This window comes from Nerophis ophidion, linkage group LG29 (assembly GCF_033978795.1).
Source record: "Nerophis ophidion isolate RoL-2023_Sa linkage group LG29, RoL_Noph_v1.0, whole genome shotgun sequence".
NCBI lineage: Eukaryota > Metazoa > Chordata > Actinopteri > Syngnathiformes > Syngnathidae > Nerophis > Nerophis ophidion.
In genome coordinates, this window is record NC_084639.1 from 26,385,930 (window position 1) to 26,410,548 (window position 24,619).

The 24,619-nt window shown below is 41.7% G+C and overlaps 1 protein-coding gene across 1 annotated transcript in view; it reads right to left on the minus strand.

Annotated features, from left to right (window-relative positions):
• Positions 1–1,070: 1,070 nt before the first annotated feature.
• The window catches only part of gpm6aa (glycoprotein M6Aa), a 64,968-nt gene continuing 41,419 nt past the window's right edge, over positions 1,071–24,619 (minus strand). The window contains exons 2-7 of the mRNA XM_061891716.1: positions 23,389–23,581; positions 20,052–20,208; positions 14,254–14,407; positions 12,231–12,307; positions 7,489–7,554; positions 1,071–3,768 (exon numbers count right to left, since the gene is read on the minus strand). Of these exons, the coding sequence (XP_061747700.1) occupies positions 3,616–3,768; positions 7,489–7,554; positions 12,231–12,307; positions 14,254–14,407; positions 20,052–20,208; positions 23,389–23,581 (800 nt within the window). The 3' untranslated portion in view covers positions 1,071–3,615. The remainder of the gene's footprint in view (positions 3,769–7,488; positions 7,555–12,230; positions 12,308–14,253; positions 14,408–20,051; positions 20,209–23,388; positions 23,582–24,619) is intronic.

Below are 24,619 nucleotides of genomic sequence, written 5' to 3' on the forward strand. Positions count from 1 at the left end.
GTTGTACTGCATTGTAATCTTTTGTTTTGTGATTGTGTGATGTTTTTTGCCAGGACCCCAGGAAGAATAGTCTCCACTGCGTTGTAGACTAATGGGGACCCTAAATAAACTAAACTAAACCCTTTTACCATTTTGACCAGTCAGAGAAAGTATTGCCAGAGGATTAATTAATTCAAAAATAATTGGCCAAAAGCACCAAATTGGCCCACGGCATCTGGTGAATATCAATCAATCAATCAATGTTTACTTATATAGCCCTAAATCACTAGTGTCTCAAAGGGCTGCACAAACCACCACGACATCCTCGGTAGGCCCACATAAGGGCAAGGAAAACTCACACCCAGTGGGACATCGGTGACAATAATGACTATGAGAACCTTGGAGAGGAGGAAAGCAATGGATGTCGAGCGGGTCTAACATGATACTGTGAAAGTTCAATCCACAATGGATCCAACACAGTCGCGAGAGTCCAGTCCAAAGCGGATCCAACACAGCAGCGAGAGTCCCGTTCACAGCGGAGCCAGCAGGAAACCATCCCAAGCGGAGGCGGATCAGCAGCGCAGAGATGTCCCCAGCCGATACACAGGCAAGCAGTTCATGGCCACCGGATCGGACCGGACCCCCTCCACAGGGGAGAGTGGGACATAGAAGAAAAAGAAAAGAAACGGCAGATCAACTGGTCTAAAAAGGGAGTCTATTTAAAGGCTAGAGTATACAAATGAGTTTTAAGGTGAGACTTAAATGCTTCTACTGAGGTAGCATCTCGAACTGTTACCGGGAGGGCATTCCAGAGTACTGGAGCCCGAACGGAAAACGCTCTATAGCCCGCAAACTTTTTTTGGGCTTTGGGAATCACTAACAAGTTGGAGTCCTTTGAATGCAGATTTCTTGCCGGGACATATGGTACAATACAATCGGCAAGATAGGATGGAGCTAGACCGTGTAGTATTTTATACGTAAGTAGTAAAATAGGAGGTAGTAGTGGCCTCTAGTGGTCCAAAGCAGTTCTTAGTCCTCCTGGATGTCATGTAGTTGCTGCAAGAACAGAAGGACACTTGACACACCGCCTATTAATCAACAAGTACACAAGTGAATTTTATTTACGCAAGCAAATTTGATCACACAGGTCAAATAAGCCACTTCAAGCTGTTGGCACATGGACGTACAAAACAAATCTTCTTAACGCCTCGGTACTAAGCATTGGTAGTGGATGTACAAAAGACCAACACAAGGAGAAAGCTGAGAGCGGATAAGTACAGAGTAAGCGATGTCGGTACAGGTATCACCTTTTTAGGACATTTCCTCGTCACTAACTAACTCAACACAACTTAAAGGACTACAGTGTCTATAGAAGTAGCATGGCTTTGTAAGTATTTTAGTATATACTGCACATTGAAACAAAGGGCTGGTCCAGCAAGACAGGCAAAAGTCTCCAAATGAAAACAAAAACAAGTGATATCAATGCATGTCCATGCCACGGAAAACATCTAAAGTCACGGTCTTTACAAATAGTACACCTTTCTGACTCGGAGTCCAATGCCGAGGCGCTAACCAGAGCAGGGACTCGGTCGATGAAGCGCGTGAACACAGAGTTTTTTTCTCGTGTTGTTCGGTGTTTAAATGACCAACACAACAACGACACCTTCCCATCGCGGCTTCAATCAGTCGCCGGGCTTAACGACGTGTAGGAATGCTTTGATGTGTCATTATGTACAGTGCAGGGTCAGCAGGAAAAAAATGTGTCGTTACCAAGTTCCACGTTGAAGAGTATGTGCTTCATTTACTTCAAAAATACCACAAACGTCCCCAACTATAGCATAAAATAACCCACTTTGACTTGCTCCCACGTTTCATATCAATCAAAATATACTTGTCCTGTTTAACAGGTGCGTGTTTTTATTAAATGATTTACAAACCCCGTTTCCATATGAGTTGGGAAATTGTGTTAGATGTAAATATAAACAGAATACAATGATTTGCAAATCCTTTTCAACCCATTTTCAGTTGAATGCACTACAAAGACAAGATATTTGATGTTCAAACTCATAAACTTGATTTTTTTTTTGCAAATAATAATTAACTTGGGCTTCACGGTGGCAGAGGGGTTAGTGTGTCTGCCTCACAATACGAAGTTCCTGCAGTCCTGGGTTCAAATCCAGGCTTGGGATCTTTCTGTGTGGAGTTTGCATGTTCTCCCCGTGAATGCGTGGGTTCCCTCCGGGTACTCCGGCTTCCTCCCACTTCCAAAAACATGCACCTGGGGATAGGTTGATTGGCAACACTAAATTGGCCCTAGTGTGTGAATGTTGTCTGTCTATCTGTGTTGGCCCTGCGATGAGGTGGCGACTTGTCCAGGGTGTACCCCGCCTTCCGCCCGATTGTAGCTGAGATAGGCGCCAGCGCCCCCCGCGACCCCGAAAGGGAATAAGCGGTAGAAAATGGATGGATGGATGGAATTAACTTATAATTTCATGGCTGCAACACGTGCCAAAGTAGTTGGGAAAGGGCATGTTCACCACTGTGTTACATCACCTTTTCTTTTAACAACACTCAATAAACGTTTGGGAACTGAGGAAACTAATTGTTGAAGCTTTAAAATTGGAATTCTTTCCCATTCTTGTTTTATGTAGAGCTTCAGTCGTTCAACAGTCCAGGGTCTCCGCTGTCATATTTTACGCTTCATAATGCACCACACATATTCCATGGGAGACAGGTCTGGGCTGCAGGCGAGCCAGGAAAGTACCCGCACTCTTTTTTTACAAAGCCACGCTGTTGTAACACGTGCTGAATGTTGCTTTGCATTGTCTTGCTGAAATAAGTGTTTTATTAGCATTCCTCAACTTTATCAGTACTTATTGCCACCTTTCCCAACTTCTTTGTCACATGTTGCTGGCATCAAATTCTAAAGTAATTGATTATTTGCAAAAAAAAAAAAAAGTTTATCAGTTTGAACATGAAATATGTTGTCTTTGTAGCATATTCAACTGAATATGGCTTGAAAAGGATTTGCAAATCATTGTATTCTGTTTATATTTACATCCAACACAATTTCCCAACTCATATGGAAACGGGGTTTGTAATATTCATTGTTTCTGTTCATCTTTAAAATATAAAGTCGATTCAAATACCGTGTTGTGATTAGTGGTTTTAATCCCTTTTTTTTTTTTTTTTTTTACTTTTTGATTTTTCGAATAAACCAGTCATTCACATACAGTACTGTACACGGATATCACACATCATGAGACGGAACATGTGCTTGAGAATCCTTTCAAAGCCCCTCTCGAAAATCGACCGAAAATAAATTATGTTGAAGAGCAAAACGTTTCATAAGCAAAGCATTCAATGTAAAAAATATGAAAATACCACCGCTACTTGTCAATCTACAAACTACACTAAAAACTACAGTACCCAGGGCACTCGTTTATGTTTCAACGACTGCCGTGATGACAACAAACAGCATCCATAAGAGAGGAAAAGGGGCTTTTGTATGTCATCAGACTGAAACACGTTGTCAGGTGATGCACCTGTGACATCAGAGGTGGTTTTGAGCCCCCCTCCACACACACACAGACACACACATCCCCCCCACCCCCTTGTAGAGAAAGACCGAATGTTTTATGTGTAAGCGTTGAGTCGTTCCTTGGAGCGAGTGGAGTGTATGTCATGAAGCTCCTGCTCCTCCTTGGACTTGATGTCCTCGTACTTCTGCATCCTGCACGCGTCCTTCACATAAGCCCAGTTGGCTGACAGCACCATCAGGTAGTGGATCTAAGATAGGAGGAAACAATAAATAATTAAATCTCAGAATCAGAAATACTTTATTAATCCCCGAGAAGCAATGAAGATTTTCAGTACAATCCCATTCAAGAGCAGACAAACGTTACAGGGAGACAGAACAGGATCCAACATTACAGGGAGACAGAACAGGATCCAACATTACAGGGAGACAGAACAGGATCCAACATTACAGGGAGACAGAACAGGATCCAACATTACAGGGAGACAGAACAGAATCGAACATTACAGGGAGACAGAACATGATCAAACATTACAAGGAGACAGAACAGGATCAAACATTACAGGGAGACAGAACAGGATCAGACATTACAGGTAGACAGAACAGGATCCAACATTACAGGTAGACAGAACAGGATCCAACATTACAGGGAGAAAGAACAGGATCCAACATTACAGGGAGAAAGAACAGGATCCAACATTACAGGGAGACAGAACGGGATCCAACAATACAGGGAGACAGATCAGGATCAAACATTACAGGGAGACAGAACAGGATCAAACATTACAGGGAGACAGAACAGGAGCCAACATTACAGGGAGACAGAACAGGAGCCAACATTACAGGTAGACACAACGGGATCCAACATTACAGGTAGACACAACGGGATACAACATTACAGAGGGACAGAACAGGATCCAACATTACAGGGAGACAGAACAGGATCCAACATTACAGGGAGACAGAACAGGATCCAACATTACAGAGAGACAGAACAGGATCAAACACTACAGGGAGACAGAACAGGATCGGACATTACAGGGAGACAGAACAGGATCCAACATTACAGAGAGACAGAACAGGATCGGACATTACAGGGAGACAGAACAGGATCGAACATTACAGGGAGACAGAACAGGATCAAACATTACAGGGAGACAGAACAGGATCGCTGATGGGGCTGACAACTTCCGGTGTCACTTACAAAAAAAGATGAGAAACAGGTACTGTAAACGTGGGGGGGGGGGGGTTAAAAGAAAAAAATTCAGTCTAAGCCTGGGCCCCTGGTCAGTGGGCCCAGACTGAGGCCGAGGGGCAAAAAACCCTCATATCCATAGCACACATAAGCATCTGTGTAAGAGGGAAACCTCAAAAAACACAAAGGACAAACTTCCTAAGGCCCAAGCTGTTTGTTTACATACTTTTTTTGTATTTCTCTTTGCTATTTGGGCTTATTGGACCCTAATTAGATCCAATAAGTTGACCCTCGGATTCAGGAGGAACAGTGCGGTTTTCGTCCTGGTCGTGAAACTGTGGACCAGCTCTATACTCTCTGCAGGGTCCTTGAAGGTGCATGGGAGTTTGCCCAACCAGTCTTTGATTGATTGATTGATTGATTGATACTTTTATTAGTAGATTGCACAGTACAGTACATATTCCGTACAATTGACCACTAAATGGTAACACCCCAATAAGTTTTTCAACTTGTTTAAGTCGGGGTCCACATTAATCAATTCATGGTACAAATATATACTATCAACATAATACAGTCATCACACAAGTTAATCATCATAGTATGTACATTGAATTATTGACATTATTTACAATCCGGGGGGTGGGATGAGGAGCTTTGGTTGATATCAGAACTTCAGTCATCAACAATTGCATCAACAGAGAAATGTGGACATTGAAACAGTGTAGGTCTTATTTAGTAGGATATGTACAGCCAGCAGAGAACATAGTGAGTTCACATAGCATAAGAACAAGTATATACATTAGAAGTACATTTGAGTTGTTTATAATCCGGGGAGGTGGGATGTGAATGGAGGAGGGTATTAGTAAAGTGTTGAAGTTGCCTGGAGGTGTTGTTTTAGAGCGGTCTACATGTGCTTTGTGGACTTGGAGAAGGCATTGGACCGTGTCCCTCGGGAAGTCCTGTGGGGAGTGCTCAGAGAGTATGGGATATCGGACTGTCTTATTGTGGCAGTCCGCTCCCTGTATGATCAGTGCCAGAGCTTGGTCCGCATTGCCGGCAGTAAGTCGGACACATTTCCAGTGAGGGTTGGACTCCGCCAAGGCTGTCCTTTGTCACCCATTCTGTTCATAACTTTGATGGACAGAATTTCTAGGTGCAGTCAGGGTGTTGAGGGGTTCCGGTTTGGTGGCTGCGGGATTAGGTCTCTGCTTTTTGCAGATGATGTGGTCCTGATGGCTTCATCTGGCCAGGATCTTCAGCTCTCACTGGATCGGTTCGCAGCCGAGCGTGAAGCGACTGGGATGGGAATCAGCACCTCCAAGTCCGAGTCCATGGTTCTCGCCCGGAAAAAGGTGTAGTGCCATCTCCGGGTTGGGGAGGAGATTTTGTCCCAAATGGAGGAGTGTGTGTATATATATATATATATATATGTATATATATATATATATATATATATATATATATATATGTATATATATATTTATATATATATATATATATATATATATATATATATATCCCTAGAATGATTGATGTCAAAGGCTCTTTATTCAAGATTTGATTAATTTATGATGGTTCAGGTGTGATTCACTACCATAGGGCCCCACCGCACACTGGATTCCAGGTAATTGAAATAGCACAATGCTGGATAATGTTCAGATAAGTTACATTTAAGAAGTTGCGTACAAAGCAACACTGGAGGTGACTATGAGGTGGTGCATGTTCCACGCATGCGTACTAGGTCGCGATGCGCTGACTGACGGAGGGGAGGAGGGGGTCTTAAACGACCATTGTGTATGTGAGTGGGCAAGGATATGGTTAGGTGGGATTTACCCTGGTGTAGAAGGGGCCTAAGGCCCAAATACCGGACACCTTCCTCGCCTCATAGAGGTTCTGTCAAATATGATAATGAACCGAATCTGTGAGAAATGTCAGCCTTGGCGAGTCCACCTCCTACAACTTTGACTTACTGCTGGTGATGTCATCAAGCAGGCTGTTTTTCCATGCAGACTGGAGACCTTTAAGAGTCCTCCAGCAGGGGGCACCATGACACTGGTTGCGTTCTCGGACTGGTTGCCATGGCAGCGCGGCCCAGACTGAACATATTGAAGCCCAATGACTGCTTGCTCCTGCAGAAATTCTATTTCCAGCGGGAATTGTTTGGTGAACGTGTTGTTGTTGTTGGGCAACAGTGCAAATTAGACAGCACTTGTCAAGTCTCCAACTTTGATTTGCTTGGACTTTGGGTTGTTTTTAGGACACCTGAATGTGTGCAGAGCAGGCTGGTAATTATTTCAGGGAAGTCTAATCTTGAAATAACTAATTAAATAGCAGTATTTTGATACTATTTGCACCGTAATCATAATTTCTGCCCGACAAACATTTTGCCTGTGCAAAAAGAAATCACCGAGCAGTGTTTGTGATTGCCATCCATTACTCGTTTTCCCCTCCTCTGTTTCTATGGCAACGCCGTGACACGCCAGGCGCCCCCGAAAGCGGGAGGGGGCGAGGGAAGGGAGACAAACGGCGTCTTTTCACTGCACCAAAATGCCTTCCCTCAGATTAACGGCGATCCACGGGCCGAGGCCCCCAACCGTGCAGCCACAACAAAGCACAAGGGATTCTCTCCTTGGTTGTTAGGAACAACTAGAATCAAATATGAACAACATCGATGCAATGAATGTTTTTTTTTCTTCTAAAAATGACTCCCAAGAATGTTCCGAATGACCTGAGACTTGAAAAGATTTGAAATGAGTGCTCTTGAGTGGTGACTCACCATAGCGATGACGGCAGCTCCTGCTCCAGCCAGGGCGCAGATGAACAGGTGGAACGTCATGTTCAGCTGTAGCCAAGACAAATCACATCTGAAGTTGTTTTTTTTCACGGATTTACAGGCTTGTTAGCGATTCATCTCAGCAGAAAATACCATGGAATGTTGAGTTGAATATATTTGGAACATGCATGTATACAACATGATACATCACACATGCATGCATACAACATGATACATCACACATGCATGCATACAACATGATACATCACACATGCATGCATACAACATGATACATCACACATGCATGCATACAACATGATACATCACACATGCATGCATACAACATGATACATCACACATGCATGCATAAAATATGATACATGACACATGCATGCATACAACATGATACATCACATGCATGTATACAACATGATACATCACACATGCAGGCATACAACATGATACATCACACATGCATGCATACAACATGATACATCACACATACATGCATACAACATGATACATCACGCATGCATGCATACAACATGATACATCACACATGCATGCATACAACATGATACATCACACATGCATGCATACAACATGATACATCACACATGCATGCATACAACATGATACATCACACACGCATGCATACAACATGATACATCACACACGCATGCATACAACATGATACATCTCACATGCATGCATACAACATGATACATCACACACGCATGCATACATGATACATCACATGCATGTATACAACATGATACATCACACATGCATGCATACAGCATGATACATCACACATGCATGCATACAGCATGATACATCACACATGCATGCATACAACATGATACATCACACATGCATGCATACAACATGATACATCACACATGCATGCATACAGCATGATACATCACACATGCATGCATACAACATGATACATCACACATGCATGCATACAACATGATACATCACACATGCATGCATACAACATGATACATCACACATGCATGCATACAACATGATACATCACACATGCATGCATACAGCATGATACATCACACATGCATGCATACAACATGATACATCACACATGCATGTATACAACATGATACATCACACATGCATGCATACAGCATGATACATCACACATGCATGCATACAACATGATACATCACACATGCATGCATACAACATGATACATCACACATGCATGCATACAACATGATACATCAGACATGCATGCATACAACATGATACATCACACATGCATGCATACAGCATGATACATCACACATGCATGCATACAACATGATACATCACACATGCATGCATACAACATGATACATCACACATGCATGCATACAGCATGATACATCACACATGCATGCATACAACATGATACATCACACATGCATGCATACAACATGATACATCACACATGCATGTATACAACATGATACATCATAATTTCCAGTTTCTCTTTTCAACATGTTGGAAAGGGAGCCGGAAGAAGCAGAGTTTACTTAATCTTAATCCCACCCCTTTACCTTCACTTTTTTCACTCCCTGCTCCCAATTTATTCACAATATACTCCATAAGTAATCACAATAAAAATAAATAAATATTAATTGGTGAAGTAAGCAATTTTTCATATGGTGAGATAAGTAAGATTATCTAGAAAATGAATGGATGGATGAAATAAATTCAGGATGATTATCATGGTTCTTCTACTTTGTACTTTGCAACCAACTTAAGTTTGAAGAGTTTCTTGAAGTGGATCATATTAGTACATTGATTGCTTTGCTTAATCCATTCCATCATTTAATTCCACATACTGATATACTGAAGGTCTTCAGTGTTATACGTGCGTACAATTGTTTTAAATTACATTTGTATCTAAGATTATTGGTACCCTCTTTTGTTGGGAAGAATTGTTGTATATTCTTGGGTAGCAGGTTATAGTTTTTGTTTCAATAAATAGTGTTTTTATGTTCTCTATATCCAACATTATGTGCTATTGTAACTGATTTTTTTTTGTAACACCGTTAATGAATGAAGTGTACTTTTGTAGTTTTTCCCCATATTTCTACACAGTAACTCAGATTTGTAACACTAGTGAGCAGTTGAGAATATGAAGTGATTTTTGGTCTAGAACATGTTTTGCTTTATTCATTATTGACGTGTTTCTTGCTACTTTATATTGTATATTTTTTCCATGAGATTTCCAGTTTAATTTATCATCAATCATTATATCCAGAAATGTGGTTTCATTTAGTTTTTCAAATTTAAACTATGGATGAATAGCTTTCTACATTAGACACTGTTCATGAAGCCTGTGGTGGTACACACTGTCGATACGGTGATACACTGCGTTGATATCTCGGTATAGGAACAGAAACAATAAGGAAGGAAGGGACTTAATTGATCAAAAATATTGAAATTCCCCGATGTAGTGAATTTGCAAACATCTAAAATTATGCACAAAGATACCTATAACCTGCTGCCCAAACCGTACAACAATTCTCAACAAAGGAAGGGAATTCTATTCTCTGAGAAAATTGTAAGTTAAAACTTTTGTATTCAATCGTGAGTACAGGGGTTCCCAAACAAATTACTCTGGCTGATATGCAAATTTTTACAATATGATTCGTAATTGTGAAAACAATGGACACCTAAAAATGTATGTTTTGTTAAACCACAAATGGCTATGTATTGCTTATTTATGGTTTTTCATTTTGTTTTACTTTTGTAGCTGTACATAGAAATGAAGTGGCGGCTGGTTGCCTCAGCTGTGTTCTTTTAATGTCTTTTTTGTGTTCTCTAATGTACCCCTCATGATTTTTTCACTTTATTTTTTCTGGACTTTTTGTGTCTGAACTGCAACCACATACAGCAATTTCCCTACTCTGGGATATATCAAGTCTATCCTATCTAGCCAGTGGTGCTCTTGTTGTTTTTCGGTTTTAAAAACAATTAGCAAAAAAACTTTTCATGTGCAAAAATACTCTTTTTCAAGTCTTCCCCTCTTCAGTTTATACATGTATTGTAATGTGGGCATTACACTAAGGGATTTCAAACTCAAATGTGCATCATTAGATTTTGGCAAAACGGGCAAAAAAAAGTTATCTTTTTATGCTCGCAATAGCCCAGATTATGCAGATCTCCCAAAAAAAAAACAGATCTTATATTTCACTGGACGTTGGATAATCTCGTGAGGTCCTGGAAACCTCTGATGCAAGGACAAAAAGACTTGACGGTACTGTGGAAGTAAACCTCATAACTAGGGTTCTATCAGCGAACCTACGAAAGGATTATTCCCATTGCCAGAGGGGAGCTGTGAGGGAGACTTTCTCCTGGAAGTCCCACCTTACTATGTGTCTGACGGCGGGCTTTAAGGATTCTCTCAGCGGGGGGGGGTCCTCTATCTCGGCACATTCTCCCGACACACCCCTTGTACGCGGTGGGCCACGGCTACTCAAATTGCCTCCCTCCCACTGACAAGTTCTGATAAATCGACTGCAATGTTAATAGTTGTATCGGAGACCTACCGATCGAATCGCCAAAAAGTGTATTGTAAGACACCCCTGAATTTATCCATCCATCCATCCATCTTCTTTCGCTTATCCGAGGTCGGGTTGCGGGGGCTGCAGCCTAAGTAGGGAAGCCCAGACTTTCCTCTCCCCAGCTACTTCGTCCAGTTCCTCCTGCCGGATCCCGAGCCCTCCCCAGACGAGCCGGGAGACATAGTCTTCCCAACGTGTCCTGGGTCTTCCCCGTGGCCTCCTATCGATCGGACGTGCCCTAAACACCTCCCTAGGGAGGCGTTCAGGTGTCATCCTGACCAGATGCCTGAACCATCTCATCTGGCTCCTCTCCATGTGGAGGAGCAGCGGCTTTACTTTGAGTTCCTTCCGGATGGCAGAGCTTCTCACCCTATCTCTAAGGGAGAGACCTGCCACCCGGCGGAGGAAACTCATTGTACTCGTGATCTTGTCCTTTCGGTCATAACCCAAAGCTCATGACCATAGGTGAGGGTGGGAACGTAGATCGACCGGTAAATTGAGAGCTTTGCCTTCTGGCTCAGCTCCTTCTTCACCACAACGGATGCATCTCTTATTACATTACATTGTTATTCTGAAGCTCCTTCGTTGTGGTGAAGAAGGAGCTTCAGAATAACAATGTTATTAAAAATAATAAGAGATGCATGCATTTAGTTGTTGTAATCAGGGAAAGTCCAAATAACAGAGAATGTAGAATTATCTTGTCAGAGCCTAGGACGACACTGTACAAGGGTGCAGTTTTACGGGTTTCTCCTCATTGAGCTAAATTGAGTCCTGAACGTAGATCGACCGGTAAATTGAGAGCTCTGCCTTCCGGCTCAGCTCCTTCTTCACCACAACGGATCGATACAGTGTCCGCATTACTGAAGACGCCGCACCGATCCGCCTGTCGATCTCACGATCCACTCTTCCCTCACTCGTGAACAAGACTCCGAGGTACTTGAACTCTTCCACTTGGGGCAGGGTCTCCTCCCCAACTCGGAGATGGCACTCCACCCTTTTCCGGGCGAGAACCATGGACTTGGACTTGGAGCTGCTGATTCTCATCCCAGTCGTTTCACACTAAGCTGCGAACCAATTATCGCAAAAAATGATTTGAGCCTGGAGCCCCATTTCAGACATTAGTGACTCAAGCCTCAAACCTGCCCCGAGTTACTGTGACCACCTCACCTCGTTGGATTCACACATCTTGTAGAAGTCCTCTCGTCCTGCACACACCGTCTTTGCCTTGGCAATTGGCACAATGCCTGGAACATAAAACACTATTTGAGTACCTATTCTAGTGCACACACCAAACATACAGTAGGAAGGCATTCACAAGTTCCCATCCGCCGAGGTTTACCTGACGCATGAAATGTGACAAATTTAGGGGTACACTAGAGCAGGCCTGGTCAACTGGCGGCCTGCCGAAACATCACCAAAATAGGCTCGATGAAACCATTTGAACTCTGGTTGCTCATGTGTGCAGTACTCCCGCCACACCATAGGGGGCAACAATGAGGCAAATGTGTCGCAATGAAGCAGCAGTTGGTGAAGTTGAAGAAGATTACTAATGCAACCCTTAAAAAAAGTCAAAGTGATTGGCTAAAATCGGACTTTTAACAGCGACTGGACAACAAAGTGTGAATGTTCTGCACCAAGTCATTGTTTCCTGTCAGGCCTTTTTAAGCCCCCGACCAGCTACAATGGTAGAACTCCACGCGTTAGCTTCATCATGAAACTTGGTCGGATTAGTAAGTAGATGTTGTTTATAAAGATATTTTGTTTGTTTTGTATTGAAATGTGGTACTAATGTGGTACATTTTTTGTTTACTTTATAACTGCATTATCATTAATCAATCAATCAATGTTTATTTATATTCGCCCTGAATCACAAGTGCCTTAAAGGGCTGCACAAACCACAACGACATCCTCGGTTGGGCCCACATAAGGGCAAGGAAAAACTTACCCTTTCCATCCTTTGAAACTGAGCTACTACGTTGAACAATTTCAATAAATAAAGTTTGTCTAAGTCCATGACTTTGGTATGTTAGAGTAACTCCGGCGATTAAAGCTCATGTAATACATCTGGTGCTTAATTTGACCAGTAGAGGGAGATAACACTACACCTTAGGTTTCATTGTGATGAGACATATTCATTGTGTGCAATGATTGATGTGGATGTTGTTCAATATGGGGCGGTATAGCTCGGTTGGTAGAGCAGCCGTGCCAGCAACTTGAGGGTTACAGGTTCGATCCCCGCTTCCGCCATCCTAGTCACTACTGTTGTGTCCTTGGGCAAGACACTTTACCCACCTGCTCCCAGTGCCACCCACACTGGTTTAAATGTAACTTAGATATTGGGTTTCACTATGTAAAGCGCTTTGAGTCACTACAAAAAAGCGCTATATAAATATAATTCACTTCACTTCAATATCTATGTGCGTAAAAAGGTGTAGTTGTTTGTGTAAATGTATTAACACTAAACTACAATGGACATTACATAAAATACACAATGGCTGTTATATTTTTGCATTGTTTGTATTATGTTTACATTTTCAGTCTTACACACTTAAATGAAGAAAGACGTGTAAAGCAATAAAACTAAGGAAGGAAAATACTTCAAAAGAAGGAACATCAATCCTCAACAAAAAGTCTGGAGCTTCTGTTTTTTCATGATGTTAACTATCTGTCCAGCTGCACACGCTGGAAACGAGTAACCAGGGCAGAATAATGAATTTCAGTCCATCGTGAAAGCCGATGTGTTTATTTTGCAATTAAGTAAACGCACTCTCAAAGGAATACAACCTTCAGAGGCACTTTCTGACGAAACATCCACATTTCCATGTCCGGCCCCTGAGCTCTCGGGCTCTTGAAACTGGGACCATCATTATGTAGTTGTATAGCCCCGCAATATCTAGATCTGGCAATTCTGTTTTTGACCACAGCGTCTGTTGCTATGTAGAGTGGCGCCTTCCATCATTTTTGCAGGTTGCTGACTAACCTCCCCCTCTTCCTCTCACGCGAGATCCACCCAGGAACGGGGCCATATAAATCCTTTCCCTACTGTATGCAGTACAATTCTCCTAACTTGCAAGGTAAATCAGAACCAATAGACGGCAGAGAAGTGAATGAGTTAAAAAGATCTGATAAGACTACAATAATATTGCCTTTGACATAAAGTCACTCAGTGGCGAGGGGATTGTTCCCGTACCATACTGGCGTGGGTCCAGGCAGAGGGTGGTTCCTTCCAGCACGGTGGCGTTTTGGCAAATATTCCAGATGTTGAAGTAGATGAAGACGGGCACGGAGGTGAAAGCGGTCACTCCCAGCCAGGCCAGCATGAAGATGTAGGTCAGCATGATGAACTGAAAGACCACAATGCTACAGTTAGCATCTCGTATGAATAGATACTGCTGTTGAGTACTGCAAGCAAAAACTGCAAGCCAAGCAAGTATGTCATCTCCTGCAGTGGTTCTCAAACTGTGGTGGCGGTACGTCAACGGGTCACTTAATTAAACATTCAAACACAGTGTTACTGTTCAAGCTGTGCGTAATGTTAGCGGCCAAAAATGGTGAATTTGCAAAACCCACAAGCAGTGAAGTTGGCACGTTGTGTAAATGGTAAATAAAAAGAGAATACAATGATTTGCAAATCCTTTTCAACTTATTTTCAACTGAATAGACTCCAAAGACAAGATATTTCATGTTCACACTGAGAAACTTGTTTTTTTGCAAATTCATTAACTTAGAATTTAATGGCAGCAAAACATTGCAAAAAAAGTTGTCACAGGTGCATTTTTACCAGTGTGTTACATGGCTTTTCCTTTTAACAACACTCTGTAAACGTTTGGGAACTGAGGAAACACATTTTTGAAGCTTTTCAGGTGGAATTCTTTCCCATTCTTGCTTGATGTACAGCTTAAGTTGTTCAACAGTCCGGGGTCTCTGTTGTGCTATTTTAGGCTTCATATTGCACCACACATTTTCAATGGGAGACAGGTCTGGACTACAGGCAGTCCAGTCTAGTACCCACACTCTTTTACTACGAAGCTATGTTGTTGTAACACGTGGCTTGGCATTGTCTTGCTGAAATAAGCAGGGGCGTCCATTATAACGTTGCTTGGATGGCAACATATGTTGCTCCAAAACCTGTATGTACCTTTCAGCATTAATAGTGCCTTCACAGATGTGTAAGTTACCCATGCCTTGGCCACTAATACACCCCCATACCATCACACATGCTAACTTTTACACTTTGCGCCTACAACAATCTGAATGTTTTTTTGGTCTTTGTTCCGGAGGACACGACATCCACGGTTTCTTAAAAACAATTTGAAATGTGGACTCATCAGACCACCGAACACTTTTCCACTCTGCATCAGTCCATCTTAGATGAGCTCAGGCAAAGCAAAGCTGGCGGCGTTTCTGGGTGTTGTTGATAAATGGCTTTGGCTTTGCATAGTACAGTTTTAACTTGCACTTACATAGATAGATAGATAGATAGATAGTACTTTATTTATTCCGTCAGGAGAGTTCCTTCAGGAAAATTAAAATTTTCAGCACAATCCCATTCAAGATCAGACAAACATAACAGGGAGACAGAACAGGATCGCTGACGGGTCTGCCGGCTTCCAGCGCCCCTTACAAAAAAGATGAGATACAGGTAAACAAGGGAATGGGAGAAAAAAATAGAAGATTAAAATAAAATAAAAAAATTGGTCTTAGCCTGGGCCCTGGAGATGGGGTGCAGACTGAGGCCAAGGGAAGAAAAAAAAACAAAAAAAACACATGCACTGACAAACTGTAGCTACTGACAGTGGTTTTCTGAAGTGCTTCTGAGCCCATGTGGTGATATCCTTTACACACTGATGTCGCTTTTTGACGCGGTACTGTCTGAGGGATCGAAGGTCACGGGCATTCAATGTTTATTACGCTTACATGCAGTGATTTCTTCAGATTCTCTGAACCTTTTGATGATATTACGGAGCGTGGATGGTGAAATCCCTAAATTCCTTGCAATAGCTGGTTGACAAATGTTGTTCTTAAACAATTTGCTCGGGCATTTGTTGACAAAGTGGTGACCCTCGCCCCATCCTTGTTTGTGAATGAGTGAGCATTTCACGGAAGCTGCTTTTATACCCAATCATGGTACCCACCTGTTCCCAATTAGCCTGTTCACCTGTGGGATGTTCCCAATTAGGGTGTGATGAGCATTCCTCAACTTTCTCAGTCTTTTTTGCCACTGTTGCCAGCTTTTTCCAAACATGTTGCAGGCATCAAATTTCAAATGAGCTAATATTTGCAAAAAATAACAAAGTTTTCCAGTTTGAACATTGAATATCTTGTCTTTGCAGACTATTCAATTGAATTTAAGTTGAAAAGGCTTTGCAAATCATTGTATTCTCTTTTTATTTACCTTTTACACAACGTGACAACTTCACTGCTTTTGTTTCAATGAATACTTAGTCCTGGTGTGGTAGTTTGGGGGAAAAACAGTTTAAGAATCACTGTTGCAGTGGATGTGAGTGGCATACAATTTACAATTTGGAGATTTAACAAAAAAAAAAAAATCAATAAAAACTGCCTTGCCAATGACAACAAATCCTTATCGCTTACTTTACCTCCCCGGAGAGCTTCAGATTTGCAAACTCATTTCACAGCTGAGATAATCTCGTTACTGCAGGTTCCTCGATGCGCCCTGACACTTTTCATTATTGTCTTATCCTCTTTATGTAATATTTCCGCTGCAATGCAACCACGCAGCATCTCAGCTACAACACGTTTAACACGATCAGTATGTCACGACATGATTGTCCGCTTTAGTTCCTTCACTTTTTTCTTGCCCGTGTTGTCGTATTTATTTTTCTAAACTGCCAACTTTACCCAGTTAGTCATTCACTCAGCAGAAGTTCATATATTTTCCTATTAAAAACAAACATCGTTAGATTACGGTTCTGCGTCATCCATCCTGCATGCCGTGAAATATTCCGCACCACCACTAGGGGGTAGTGTTTTCCGGAAAATCAAGTCAGGGAGCTAGCACAATTCTTATCGACGATCGAGCTCTGTTGGCTTCATTTGTCCTGAGCAAACAATGGCGATTAAAGACGGACAAATAGTTTTGTTGAACCTGGAACTATTTCAAATATTGATGTAAAAATGTTTGAGAATCCGTTTCGAGGAGGTCGAATCTGAATGATTTGTGCACAACCCGCAAATAACGTACTGCAATCGGACAAGTCGCAGTCTTCGCAATCTTTTTTCAAACGTGCACGTCAAACAGGAGCAAGAGTTCAGTTAGCAGCCACAAAAAATGTTAAAAGCAACCCTACTTATTTGTTACCGGCGTATTTTTATTTTTATTTTGCCACAATTGCTTTCAGGTAGTAAAAAACAGCCATTACCAATGCCACTGGCTAGCGGTTGAGGTACAACTATTATGTACCTTTGCATACAGTACTTACAGTCGCGGTCAAAAGTTTACATACACCTGTAAAGAACATCATGTCATGGGTGTTTTGAGTTTCCAATCATTTCTACAACTCTCATTTTTTGTGATGTAGTGATTGGAGCACATACTTGTTGCTCACAAAAAACATTCATGAAGTTTGCTTCTTTTATGAATTTATTATGGCTCTACTGAAAATGTGAGGGTCAAAAGTATACATACAGCAATGTTAATATTTGCTTACATGTCCCTTGGCAAGTTTCACTGCAATAAGGCGCTTTTGGTAGCCATCCACAAAGTTCTGGCGAGCTTCTTCTTGAATTTGGTTCAATATGGATGGACATCACATGGACAAAGATAAGACCTTCTGGGAGAAAGTTCTGTGGTCAGATAAAACCAAAATTGAGCTGTTTGGCCACAATACCCAGCAATATATCCTGGACCGCTTGTCGGGACCCAGGATGGACCGCTCGCCTGTATCGGTTGGGGACATCTCTACGCTGCTGATCCGCCTCCGCTTGAGATGGTCTCCTGTGGACGGGACTCTCGCTGCTGTCTTGGATCCGCTTTGAACTGAACTCTCGCGGCTGTGTTGGAGCCACTATGGATTGAACTTTCACAGTATCATGTTAGACCCGCTCGACATCCATTGCTTTCGGTCCCCTAGACGGGGGGGTTGCCCACATCTGAGGTCCTCTCCAAGGTTTCTCACAGTCAGCATTGTCACTGGCGTCCCACTGGGTGTGAGTTTTCCTTGCCCTTTTGTGGGTTCTTCCGAGGACGTCGTAGTCGTAATGATTTGTGCAGTCCTTTGAGACATTTGTGATTTGGGGCTATATAAATAAACATTGATTGATTGATATGTTTGGAGGAGAAAAGGTGAGGCCTTTAATCCCAGGAACACCATCCCTACTGTGAAGCATGGTGGTGGTAGTATTATTCTCTGGCTCTGTTTTGCTGCCAATGGAACTGCTGCTTTACAGAGAGTAAATGGGACAATAAAAAAGCAGTAATACCTCCAAATTGTTCAGGACAAGCTAAAATCATCAGCCCGGAGGTTGGGTCTTGGGTGCAGTTGGGTGTTCCAACAGGACAATGACCCCAAACACACCTCAAAAGTGGTAAAGGAATGGCTAAATCAGGCTAGAATGAAGGTTTTGGAATGGCCTTCCCAAAGTCCTGACTTAAAGGTGTGGACAATGCTGAAGAAACAAGTCCATGTCAGAAAACCAACACATTTAGCTGAACTGCACCAATTTTGTCAAGAGTGGTCAACAATTCAACCAGAAGCTTGCCAGTAGAGCCATAATAAATTCATAAAAGAAGCAAACTTCATGAATGTTTTTTGTGAGCAACAAGTATGTGCTCCAATCACTACATCACAAAAAAATAAGAGTTGTAAAAATGATTGGAAACTCAAGACAGCCATGACATGATAAACTTTTGACCACGACTGTACATGATTTGTACTTAGACATTTTATCTGTTAGAGGTTATGCAATTTAATAACAGCAGCTCGGCATTTCAGAAAGCCTTTTTATGATCGTGTCGCTTGTCCAGAAGCAATATTATAGAAGGGAATGTTGGGTACACCTGAGAGTAGTCAGTGTACAGCTTGTGCGGTGGGGAAGAGGTTCCTGGGCGGATCGTTACGGTTCAGCGGGGGAAGGGAAGCAAGGACGTGGTTTAGCTCTATTTATTATTAAATACCATAAGAAATGAGGCTTGTAACTAATCCAAAATGTGTATGGTGTGCGACTATGTGTAGTGAGTATATGTTTCCGGGTGTTGTTGAACTCATAGGTACCGGTACCAAAAGTATTCTGGTACTTTTCAGTACTTTTCTAAATAAAGGGGACCACAAAAACATGTCATTACTGGCTTTATTTCGACAAAAAAAATCTAACATATGTTTATTATTGCAATTTAGTCCTTCAATAAAATAGTCAACATACTAGACAACTTGTCTTTTAGTAGAAATTATGTGCTCCAATCACGCTATCACAAAAAAATAAGAGTTGTAGAAGTTATTGGTAACTCAAGACAGCCATGACATGTACTATGCAAGAGTGATCCCCAACCACCGGGCCGCAGAATATTCTTTTTTTATTATTATCTTTTTATTATGTATATTTTTTTATTAAATCAACATTAAAAACACAAGATACACCTACAATTAGTGCACTAACCCAAAAAACCCTACATTTTTCATGACCAAAACATTTTTTTTTATAAAGAATAAATAAATAAAATAAAAAAGCGTTGACCGGTCCGCAGCTCCAAAAAGGTTGTGGACCACTGCTTTACAAGTGTATGTAAACTTTTGACCAGGATAGCACCATATTATCCTGCGCCAACAAGCTCTCCCCTTCCTTTGTTCTCCAACTTTCACAGAATCAACAAGCAGCAGCGCTCTTTTCCCGCCTTCTTAATTAATTATCGCCATTAAAAATGTCTGCCAACCAGCATAAAATGGCCACTTATACACCGTCACCACTTTTGCTGTTTCCATTGAGCGGCCACTAAAGACCGGGGTTGTCCGTACTTATCTCCAAACCTACCCAAGCGCTGACACAGCGTCCACAGGTGGTGATCTTGAAGTCTCCGTAGAGATCTTTGATGGCGCCGCTGGTAAAAAAGCCCTCCACCATGAGCAGGATGCCGTAGACAAAGAAGGCCGAAGCGATGCCGTAGATCACGTACTTGATGATGTCAATCCTGGAAGTGAACCATAAACGCTAAACTAATTATTACTTTCTTCAGTGGATGTTTTTCAACAATGTACGCCTTAAACAAAACAAAACATGAGGATCTTTTGTTGCATGTTTGAATGGAAACTAGGCGAAGTCCAGAGTAGAGATGTGCGATAATATCGGACTGCGGATATTATCGGCCGATAAATGCTTCAAAATGTAATATCTGAAATTATCGGTATCTGTTTCAAAAAGTAAAATGTATGACTATTTAAAACGCCGGTGTACGGAGTGGTACACGGACGTAGGGAGAAGTACAGAGCGCCAATAAACCTTAAAGGCACTGCCCAATCACATAACATCCACGGCTTTTCACACACACACAAGTGAATGCAAGGCATACTTGGTCAACGGCCATACAGGTCACACTGAGGGTGGCCGTATAAACAACTTTACCACTGTTACAAATATGTGCCACACTGTGAACCCACACCAAACAAGAATGACAAACACATTTCGAGAGAACATCCACAGCGTAACACAACATAAAAAATACCCAGAATCCCTTGCAGCACTAACTCTTTCCAACCCCGCCCACCTCAACCTCCTCATGCTCTCTGAGGGAGCAAATTCCAAGCTACTGTTTTGAGGCATGTTAAAAAAAAAAATGCACTTTTTGACTTCAATAATAAATATGGCAGTGCCATGTTGGCATTTTTGTCCATAACTTTGATTGATTGATTGATTGATTGATTCAAACTTTTATTAGTAGATTGCACAGTACAGTAACACTCCAATACGTTTTTTAACTTGTTTAAGTCGGGGTCCACGTTAATCAATTCATGGTACTTGAGAACATAGCTACCAAAAGCGCCTTATTGCAGTGAAACTTGCCAAGGGACATGTAAGCAAATATTAACATTGCTGTATGTATACTTTTGACCCTCACATTTTCAGTAGAGCCATAATTAATTCATAAAAGAAGCAAACTTCAGGAATGTTTTTTGTGAGCAACAAGTATGTGCTCCAATCACTACATCACAAAAAATAAGAGTTGTAGAAATGATTGGAAACTCAAGACAGCCATGGCATGATGTTATTTATAAGTGTATGTAAACTTTTGACCACCACTGTATATTGATTCCGAAAAAATAACGATTGTTGAAGGATCGGAATTGACGCTTTGGCATATATGCTTACATGTTACATTGTTTACGTAAGTACGTTGGAAAATAAAGCTAACATAGATCCACCCTAATGTTTGTGTATCATCTACTAAACAGACATAAAAAGATTAGAACCAACACCCAAAATGTATTATACTCCATACATCCATTCATACATTATATTTATTTTACCTCTTTTCATGTAAAAAAAACAATCATTTTTAAGTTGTGGTGACTTTTATTTTATTTTGTAGGAGTAGTAATAGCGACTTCCTTGTTCATGTACGTTTTCCAGTCAACTCATTTTGTTTTCACTTTTTCGAACTGCGCATGCAAGTGACGTCGAAGCAACATTGGGTCTGAAAAAGATCACATTTTACAAACCCCGTTTCCATATGAGTTGGGAAATTGTGTTAAATGTAAATATAAACGGAATACAATGATTTGCAAATCCATATTCAGTTGAATACACTTCAAAGACAACATATTTGATGTTCACACTCACAAACTTTATTTTTCTTTTGCAAATAATAATTAACTTAGAATTTCATGGCTGCAACATGTGCCAAAGTAGTTGGGAAAGGGCATGTTCACCACTGTGTTACATCACCTTTTCTTTTAACAACACTCAATAAACGTTTGGGAACTGAGGAAACTAATAGTTGAAGCTTTGAAAGTAGAATTCTTTACCATTCTTGTTTTATATAGAGCTTCAGTCATTCAACAGTCCGGGGTCTCGGTTGTCGTATTTTACGCTTCATAATGTGCCACACATTTTCCATGGGAGACATGTCTGGACTGCAGGCGGGCCAGGAAATTACCCACACTCTTTTTTTTTACGAAGCCACTCTGTTGTAACACTTGTCTTGCTGAAATAAGCAGGTGCGTCTCTGATAACGTTGCTTGGATGACAACATATGTTGCTCCAAAACCTGTATGGGCCATTCAGCATTAATGGTGCCTTCACAGATGTGTAAGTTACCCATGCCTTGGGCACTAATACACCCCCATACCATCACACATGCTGGCTTTTGAACTTTGCGCCTATAACAATCTGAATGGTTATTTTCCTCTTTGTTCTGGAGGACACCACGTCCTCTGTCTGCAAATATACTTTGAAATTTGGACTCGTCAGACCACAGAACACCTTTCCACTTTGCATCAGTCCATCTTAGGTGAGCTCGGGCCCAGCCAAGCCGGCGGCTTTTAAGGGTGTTGTTGATAAATGGGTTTGGCTTTGCATAGTAGAGTTTTAACTCTCACTTAGATGTAGCGACCAACTGTAGTTACTGACACTGGTTTTCTGAAGTGTTCTTGAGCCCATGTGGTGATATCCTTTACGCACTGATGTCGGTTTTTGATGCAGTACCGCCTGAGGGATCAAAGGTACGTAATATCGCTTATGTGTAGTGATTTCTCCAGATTCTCTGAACCTTTTGATGATTTTACGGACCGTAGATGGTAAAATCCCTAAATTCCTTGCAATAGCTCGTTGAGAAACGTTGTTCTAAAACTGTTCGGCAATTTGCTTACAAATTGGTGTACCTCGACCCATCCTTGTTTGTGAATTACTTAGCATTTCATGGAAGCTGCTTTTATACCCAATCATGGCACCCACCTGTTCCCAATTAGCCTGCACACCTGTAGGATGTTCCATATAAGTGATTGATGAGCATTCCTCAACTTTATCAGTATTTATTGCCACCTTTCCCAACTTCTTGGTCATAGGTTGCTGGCATCAAATTCTAAAGTTAATGATTATTTGCTAAAAAAAAAAAATGTTTATCAGTTTGAACATCAAATATGTTGTCTTTGTAGCATATTCAACTGAATATGGCTTGAAAAGGATTTACAAATCATTGTATTCCGTTTATATTTACATTTAACACAATTTCCCAACTCATATGGAAACGGGGTTTGTACTTGCATTGTAAATCGTCGACTGGAAAAATATCCCAATTTCGCAAAAATCCGATTTGGGCCCTTTTGGCCCGCAGTGTGAATGTAGTCCAAAAGTCCCCGAGAGCACCGATACTCACATGGTGAAGACGTCCAGTGCGTCCACGGGGCTCCGCACCACCTCAAAGTAGTTCTGGAGGATGGTGACGGTGCCGGACAAAGCCTCGTGGCCGCAGCCGCAGAAGAGAGCCACGCCGGCGTACAGCAAGATGGTGGCTACCAGCGAGGGGTAGGGGATGCCTCCCAGGCATTTGATGCAGCATTCCAGGCACCCTAAACACGCCAGGAAAGAAACAAAAAACTTCTCAGTCACGTTGAGGAAATAAAAGGACACCCACTCCTACTTTTTCGACTTTTTTTTTTTTTACAAACACAGTTTTGCCATTTGGCTTCTTCCAAATTCAAAGCCCAGTTGGCAGCCGTCCATGCACAGCCGTGCACTACACAACAAATCCATCAAGTTGACTTAGAAAGTAGGTCACAGTTCATTTTCTCTCTGACATACAAAGGTTCGCTACCATTGTGACCGTACTTAAAGCCACAAATAGAAGCGGCGTCTTCACCGGGTTTTTACCCTGCATTCTGCCTCTGTGCCGTTAATTTGCTCTGTCGTTTGTTTAGTCCCCTGGAGGAGGCTGACATTTAAATTCCGCCGCCTGAGATTTAAGCCACGACCCTGACCTTCGACCCCTGGTTTTGCTGTCTCTTGGAACCATAATCACTAATGTCACATCTCTGGCCCTGACTTAATGTACTGCCTTGTACCTCAAAGAAGCCGGTTGGACTTACCGTATTTCCTTGAATTGCTGCCGGGTACATAGTATGCGCCTGCCTAGAATTACTGCAGGGTCAAACTCGTTTCGCAAAATAATTAGCGCATATTAAGCATTACCGCCGGCTCAGGATTAACGGCGGGTCAAACTCGTTTAGCAAAATATTATTTTTATTAGCGCATGTCTAGAATTTCCACTGGGTCAAACTCGTTTCCCCAAAAAATTAGCATATACCTAGAATTTCCACTGGGTCAAACTCGTCACGTCACGAGTGATACTTCACCTCTCATCATTTTCAAAATGGAGGAGGCTGATTTCAATCATTTGAAATCGCATAAAGGGAAGAAGATTAAGAGCTATTCAGTAGGATTTAAGGCCCAAGCTATTGAATATGCTAAAAAGAACAGTAAGCAGTTATGTTTTATTTATATACCGTAGCTGCGTGTGTCAAATATGAGTCATTAAATGACTCCCGCCTCCTGGTGCTAGAGGGCGCTAGTGATCCTTCTTGCGACTACTCGGCTGCAGAAGAAGTGAC